Source organism: Humulus lupulus, chromosome 6, assembly GCF_963169125.1.
Source record: "Humulus lupulus chromosome 6, drHumLupu1.1, whole genome shotgun sequence".
NCBI lineage: Eukaryota > Viridiplantae > Streptophyta > Magnoliopsida > Rosales > Cannabaceae > Humulus > Humulus lupulus.
In genome coordinates this window covers 161,430,914-161,439,360 of record NC_084798.1, presented here as the reverse complement: position 1 = coordinate 161,439,360, position 8,447 = coordinate 161,430,914, and the positions used below count along the sequence as shown (strand labels likewise).

Here is an 8,447-nt window from a genome sequence, read left to right as displayed (position 1 = left end):
TTTTCAAAATTTTAATTGTTTGTTTACAATACATAATTACATTATATATTGTATCATAGGAGGAATTCCGTGCATATCGTGACACACAACAGACATACACAACTTATATTGGAAGTTCCACACCAGTTTCGAGTGTGCCCGAAGATGACGACTTATCTTTGGTACAAAATGTCTTCGGAAAACGATGTGGCCACCAAAACGGATATGGATGTATCCTTAACATAAGGGACCAAACTCCATTTACTATTGATCCTCCACAAACTAGAGATGAAGAGATGACTGAGGTGAGAGAGCGTGTTCGACAATTAGAGGAGCACATCCGGACTCATTGTATCACTCTGGGATCTCAATGTGCCCCACCACCAACTAATGATCCCGACGTTGGAGCACCAAGTCAGTAGGACTTATGTATGAGTTTTATTACTATGGACTATTACATTTTCATGTTTAGGACAACTCTTTATTTTGATTGAGCAAACGTACTCTTATGTTTTTATTTATATGTTTAATATAAGTGTTTTAATTTTATTCTATTGTTTTATATTTAATTCAAATTAAATCAATAAATAAATATATAAGTGAATAAACATTGCACATATAAAAAAAATCTCGGCTCAGTCTATACCGAGGAAAATGTCGTCGGTATAGCCCATTCGTATGACAAAATTGGACAGGTTGTGCCGAGGACATTGTCAACTCTATACCGAGGACAATGTCCTCGGTACAACTTATACCGAGGACATATTGAATGTCCTCGGTAGAAGTTTACCTCTACTGATGTAGCTGTACCGATGACCTACTACCGAGAACATGTTCTCGGTATAGCCTCTACTGAGAATATTTTGGCTTCTACCGACAACATTTGTTCTCGGTATAGGCCTCCTTTTTTGTAGTGTTATTCAACGCATGCACTGAAGAAATACCACTTCAAGTTCCTGGACTTCAACTTTGACTTATAAGAAAAAAACTAACGCCAAAAAATCCAAAAAAAACTAATAATAATAATAACAACAAAATTCAGATTTAATGGAGGGGAAAAGATGGTTCTCCCAAAGAGGTCAAGTTAGTGGAGGGTATAAAATTACAAGGTTCAACATCAGGTGGAATAAAAAGGATTGGGTTAATTAATTATCATTGAAGTGAAATATATGGAGAGAGTTGCTATATATATATAATTTGTATTCATCTCAGGGAACTGAGTACCCATTTGAATAGGGTATGATTAATGATTTACTTTTGATTTTGAAATTGTTTGTGAAATCTATGCATTTACGTGAAATTTTGGAATGAAAATATAAAAATAAGAATGAGAATAGGAAAATAAATAGAAATAGAATAGAATAAAAATTAATATAAATAAAAAAATTGATAAAGAAATTATTATATTATTTCATTGTTGTATTAGAATGGATGTTATTCCACCAAAATAATGGAAAAATTATTTTAATACTTTAAAATGCAACAAAATAAAAAAAAAATAACAAATAAATATTGATTCTTTTTCATCCCATTCGGATAAAATACAAGTCACACCCAATAATACATCACCCCAACTATACATCACCGTAGTGTAACTTTGATCCATATTCATCTCTTTAAAATACAAGTCAAACCCAATAATAACCAAAAATTAACTAGATGAACTCTACGTCACTTTAACAAAATTATTGCCCATGAAACCCTAGAAAAAGATGAAGATAAAAAATTAGAAAAAAAGTAGATATGATTACCGCTTCAAATCAAATGTGTCACATAAGAACTGAACACCAAAGTCCTATATATAAAGAATAAACTTGATATAACTGAGAGGATGATACTATAACCAAGAAAATCCCAAGAAATACTTAAAATTTATAATTTATGTGGACGTATATTGCTCCTTAGCATTAATGTGTAGCTTTTTTTATACACAGCTCTTTTTGTCTTTTATAGGTATAATTTAGTAAAACAAAAAAAGTACGTATGTCCATGTACATATTTATATAAATATTCGGATGGGTAGATTCGACTAAAGACTAGACCTATTGTTTGACATTTATTCGAGACTTCTTCTAGCATAGTAGGCTTTTCTTGAGAAGTTTTTTTCATCCTGTTCTAGCACTATTCCAGTAGCATTATGATGATTAAAAGCAAGATCAAAGTCCACCACAAACTCCGTTTTGGATGATAGAGAGAACCACACTACAACTCTCTCTCTCTCTCTCTTATATATCATATACACATATATACATTAGCCATGATGAGTTTTACTTTTTTAGGGTTAGCTTAGAATCATCTTTTTTATTATTAAAAAAAAATAGTATGCTGCTTGGATTGATCAATGAAATAATGTAGGGACTGAGATTGAGATAGCTAGTCACAAGTTCAGAATCCAAGCCAGTTTAAATAATATGCTTACTCAAATGGGCAACCTTTCCTTGACTAAGATACTCAAGAAAGAAAAACCATCAACATAGTGAAAGCAAAACAAAATAAAAAGCCTTCATTATATATGAAGCTGGATCCTATTGCCTGGACCCCATGTAATGTGGTTGGGGAACTAATTCACACAGAATCGGGCCCTTGTTTAACATCTTTAAAGCATATAACAGAAAAAGTTAGCTTAGAACAGGCAAAGAAAGAATCATTTAAAAGCTATGTGATGGAGTGTAGAGGGGAAACCACAATACTTCTTATATAGTCACTTTTCAACCAATAATGTGGGCAATATTTTTGCATTTGTCGATGAATATTATGCTTTATTAGTTATTCTCTCTATTTTTCTAAGTTTCAAAAATGTAGTTTGCATCCAATTTTGGCAAGGGTATATATATAGTACAACAATATATATCGTTTGAAGGTAAAAACCCATATAATATATATCAATTAATGAATAATTATTGTGAAGTCGAGATTAACTTGAATGCAATATATACCATCAACTGATTATATATATATATATATATATATATAGACACACACATATAGCTATGGAAAAGCTACATGGATGGAAAGTTGAGTTTGACTCACTTTGAACTTGAATATTGCATCTATGCTAGCTTTTGACGCGGCGCATCTGGTTCTTATCTGCATAATTGTTTATTTCCTTTGAGATTTGATGCTTAAAGGAATAGTAAATTATTGAACTGAGATATATATAAATATAAATTTATATTTATATATTATAGCATGTTTTGTAAAGAGAGCTCAAACAGATTCCTAGCTAGAATCTAAGATGGATCTGTGTTTCCTTCTCTTCTTCATTGTGGTTTTTTTTTTTTTTTTTTTTTAATTTTTCAGGATGATGATCCAAAAACAACCATTATTGTTAAGGTTGGACCACACGGCTTGCAGTATTAATAATGTATATATATATATATTTATATGTTTATCCTTATGTTCCTTATGAACACAAACATAAACACACACGGGGTCCAAGCTAGAGAAAGATATATGTATAGACACCTAATATATAGTATCTTATATTTAAGTTAAAATGAAAACAAGGAATTTCATTTGTTTTATGTAAAAATTGCAACATAAAACTAGAAACCCTTTCTAAATTAAAACATGGCCATCTTTAAGAGAAAAAGGGCCTTCAACAACGATTGATCTAATAAGCTTATTAAGCTCTAAAAGAAAAAAGAAAAAGCAGCATTTGGCTGTGAGAGAAGTGAAGCTTGGGAGATGATGTCCTTCGAAGTAGTCCTTTCTCTTATACCTCACTACCTGAAAAATACAAGGAATAATGTGTGTGTCATATATGTACTAGAGAACCACTCTAATCATTATTAACCTATAAGTGAAACAATATAATAAAATTAATTATTGAGATGCAGTTGTTGAGTTCATACCATAATCCCTTGCCGTTTTGCATTTATGGCAAATCGTCCTGCTAGCATAATTGTGTTCTCCACATCCAACTCTGTACCATAGAAAAGACATTAATTCTATTAGAATATGTTGATAACATGATGATTTTAACCAGATAAATGCGAATGTCAAATCATTCTTATTTGTCTCCATTTTCATTCTCATATTTTACTATACTAGCTAGCTAGGTTATATTACTAGTCCATCTTACTAGTTGGAGCATCATATCATGAAAACATATATATATATATATATATATATATATTGGCCATTATCTAAAGTTTCTATCTCAGTTTAATGGGAATATATGTATTATGAGAAGGGAACATATCATGTCATATGACATGACTATATATGTTTATCTGAAGAAACACAATGCAGGCTGTTACTTTTGCATTTTAAAACCTCTACGTTAACATATATACATATAATATCATCAGAGAGGATATGCTTTTTATAGGCCTATGTATTACTTTTCTATAAAAGAATTTTCAGCACCAGCCATTTGCTAACTAATTAAAAGAGAAGAGAATGTCAACTCACCTAGAGCAAAACCAGTCACCAGTTTTCCAGCCAGGAGGAGCACTGCTATTATCAGAGCCATAACCTGAAACCATCATGTGGCCACCATAGCCGCCGCCATAGTCATTTTTCATGGTGCCACACCTGAAACATTGCGATCGGCTAGCGTAGTTGTGACTTCCACAGCTGCAAAACCAGTCACCTGCCAAGACCTCTGTTCTATTGTATCCATAGGTAGAGGGGTCAGGGCCACCATACTTGGGGTACTGGCAGCGTTGGCATTGGTCCCTCTTCTTAAAATTCACATGTTGGCATGCACCACACATCCAGTCTCCTGATCCGGTCCAGCTCATTCTCTCTTGTCTGGATGTTCAAGTTCAATCAAGAATGTTTTCAATTTTGTAATTATTCAATTCCATTTGTTTTATTATATATATATATATATGTGTGTATATATGTAAATTAAATACTAGTATGTAAGTTGGGAAGAGCTAACTGACATAAAATAATGCATGTACAAACAACAAAAAGCATGCCGGAACTATAGTACTATATATGATCGATCTCATAAGATCTCCATAGCACTATAGGAAACAAATTTTTGAAATACCCTTTAATCATATACTAAAGATTAAAAAAAAAGAAGAATAACAGAAGAAGAGCTTGAAAAACGTATGAAGCCAAAGAATCATGATGACCGACCGGGAAATGCAGAAAAATAATAGAAGAAAGATTGAAGAGGTAAAAGCTCACCGTGTGGAAAAGTACTACTGATCAAGATCGATCAAGCTTGAAAGAAAAACTCTAGCTTTGTAGTAAGTATACAGTAGTATATCTCTCTTGATAATTAGTGCTTTCCTTTTGCTAGAGGACTTAGTGAATGAGTTGGTTATCTTGTTGTTTGGGTTGGAGGGGTTTATATACCCTCATATGTGGGCCATGCATGTTCCTTTTTACTTTTTTTTTTTTTTTTTTAAATTTCCTTCTCTACGGGGGATTCTTTACTCAACTAGCTAGGTCTCTCCCTTTATTTGTTTATTTTATTTTTCACTTGAGAGAGGGGTAGTGTGAGTTTCTCTCTCTCGTTGTTCAAACAAGTAGAGAGTGCATGCATACATACAAAAATCTCATACACAATACCACTCATGACCCATGCCCCATGCCCCATGCCCCATGCGGTCATGGCCCCTTCTCTTTTTACATGATATATTCCCACATTCATTATATTGCAAAAATTAACAGTAACACTACTTATTAAGAGGAAAAAAAAAGTATTCTATAATATTGTTCTCCATCTCATAATTAAGTATATTTATAGTTTTTTTGTCCCAAAATTATTCACTCATCTAAATTGTTTCTCTGAATATTTTGGCATTGCATAATTAACACCCCTGAGTAGCTGAGACAACAAAAATTGATCCTTCTGTTACATTCTCTTCAAAATTGATCAATTTTATTGTGATGGATAGTCACATATATTGTAACTGTGATATCTACTCGCGTACATTTCAATAGAGTGATGAATATTATCTTTTAAACATTGTGCCATCATTCAAAAATTGAACAAAACTTTGTGACGACTGCTCGGATACATTGTAACAGTGCCGGTTGCTCGCATATATTGCACTAATGATGGTTGATCATAGATACGTTATCCTTTGAAAATAAAGCCAAATCAAAGTTTTTGTTCATTTTTTAAACGACACAAAAGTCTATTTTATTGACTCAAATACTTCAAGAGAGAATTATATAACGCCAAAATATTTGAGGCACAATTCAGGGCGGTGAATAGTTCAGGCAAAAAAACTATTATATAAAGTAAGTAATCACCGGTTGCATTGCATTAATTTATATGAGTAATACACAATTATATTTATATAATTTATTCACAAATTAAAGTTGTTGACCGCATTTTTGGCCAACGACGTGAGAACGTCAAAAACGATAAAGCCTTCAAGAGAAATAAAACGACACAGACGGTTTTTGAACAGAAAGTAAATAACACAACAATTTTTATAGTAGTTCAGCCCCAATATGTTGGTAATAGCCTAATCCACTTAGAGTTGTGATTATAGATCCGTACTCAAGATCAGATGGACTGAGCCAACTGAATTTCTCCAATACAGATTACAAGAGTTCTTTCAAATACAAGCACTTTCTCTCTCTAGAAAACTCAGACCCAAAATTTCCCCGAAAAGTCTCCAAAAAAGAAGAAGCCCCTTCTGATCTCATAAGCCATGTATTTATAGGTTTATGATCATACATTTGATATCTCCTAGAATTGGGATATTTTATTATATTTATTACATTTAAATTACAAAAAACATTCAAAATATAACAAAACCCCCAAATTGTGGAAAAAATGAGATATTCCCGCGTGTGCCAAGACCGGTTCTTGTTGAGCCGTTTCTGGGAATCTTGACTTAGTCCTCCTCTATCTAGTCGAACCATATCTCCTACTGACCATGCATGCATGTGCTGGTCGGACACATACATGCTGGACATATGCAAGTGCTGGTAGGACATGCATTTGCTGGTAGGAAATGTGCATGGTGGTAGAACATGCACTCCTCTCCTCTAACATGGCACTCTCCTCTAGCATGCCATGTCTCTATTTGGACAATCATACACTTGCTGGACATACGCATAAGGACCAGACCTTTGTCTCTCCTCGGACCAAAGTCCGACCACATCTTGGACTACTCCTCGTACCAAAGTCCGACCACCACATTGGGCTCTCCTCGGACCAAGATCCGACCACCACCCTTGGGCTCTCCTCGGACCAAGGTTCGACCACCACATTGGGCTCTCCTCGGACCAAGGTCCGACCACCACCCTTGGGCTCTCCTCGGACCAAAATTCGACCATGCCTTTGGAGTGCTCCTCGGACCAAAGTCCGACCGGACACACCCTAGCCCAAGTACTCTCCTCGGGTGCACTTGGCTTGGACATGACACCTCTCAAGCAGTCCAAACTCTTCACTGATGTACTGGGCTACTGCTAAGCCAAATCACCCAACTATTCCATGCCACTTGTCATTTCTATTGCCACATCATCATTTTCAAATTTTGGGATAACAAAAGTGTTGTAGAATTATATTATGTATGTAATTATATCACTTAAATGTGTAATTTTACATGTATATATTTATAATTATATTATTTTAATTTACAGAAAATTACACAATGTGAGATTCTCAAAGAACTATATCCAAAGTCATATATGTTACATTGGGGAATCGAATACACGTCAAGGGACAGCCCCTCGATCGCTTTTTAATTTCTAAATTTTATATGTATATATTTTCATATTTTTCCTTATTTTATATAAACTTTTACAAATATATATATATGATATATCCAAAACCGTGAAGGCCATATAAGGGGTAGCTTGTATTTGCCAAAGAGAGGGACATAGAATAATTGACATGAAGGGGTTCCCACATGCACATATATACATATGTGCATGTACAGTAGTATTTGCAGTAGTCCCCCCAACTTGGCAAATAAACCTTCCCCTGAGCAGCCTCATGAAGCTTGATATAATGCAAGTGAAGTTAAAATAAAACTAGGTGACAAATAGGCCATAAAGCTATTGTGTTTTTTCCTTCTTTCACTACTAACTTTCCTTCTTTCACTCACTAAGAATCAATTCTCTCTAAATGCACATCCACAGCCAAATTCTGTCTAGCTACCTTGTTTCTCTGTTTGCTTTTTCTCAACTTTTCTCCAGCAATAATTGAAATGCCATTCCCAAATATTCATATCCAAATGTCTCTTTGCTTAATTATTAATTTTTTTGCTCTCTCTATAGAGATCTTTTTCTCTCTCCTCAAATCTGGATGCTATTATAATCTGTACATGCATATCAATATTTGTCACGATATATTATATTATATGCATCACTTGACTTGTGCATACATTGTTCTTAGTGGCCTTATCATCGAGACACGTGTTTGGTGGAGCATCATTCTTGAAAGAAATCACAACCGGGTATGTCTAGCAAAGCTCACCAACACTTCTGCTTCTTCTATCTTTTTAAGGAAAAAGTAGTGCTTTAAAGTAATTGAGTAG

At 34.0% G+C, this 8,447-nt stretch overlaps 1 protein-coding gene across 1 annotated transcript; it reads right to left on the bottom strand.

The window, feature by feature from the left end:
- Positions 1-3,437: 3,437 nt before the first annotated feature.
- LOC133784275 (uncharacterized) lies at positions 3,438-5,272 on the bottom strand. The gene is made up of 4 exons (XM_062223697.1): positions 5,128-5,272; positions 4,396-4,737; positions 3,834-3,904; positions 3,438-3,708 (listed from the first exon to the last, which is right to left on the bottom strand). The coding sequence occupies exons 2-4, from the start codon at positions 4,725-4,727 to the stop codon at positions 3,695-3,697; spliced, it is 417 nt and encodes a 138-aa protein (XP_062079681.1). The 5' UTR covers positions 4,728-4,737; positions 5,128-5,272; the 3' UTR covers positions 3,438-3,694.
- Positions 5,273-8,447: the final 3,175 nt, after the last annotated feature.

What these genes read in the sequence shown, in the direction of transcription:
- LOC133784275 (XM_062223697.1), bottom strand. Translation starts at nt 4,727, where the DNA reads ATGAGCTGGACCGGATCAGGAGACTGGATGTGTGGTGCATGCCAACAT. An exon ending in GGTGACTGGTTTTGCTCTAG is followed by an intron (nt 3,905 to 4,395) that starts GTGAGTTGACAT and finishes TCTATGGTACAG; the next exon opens with AGTTGGATGTGGAGAACACA.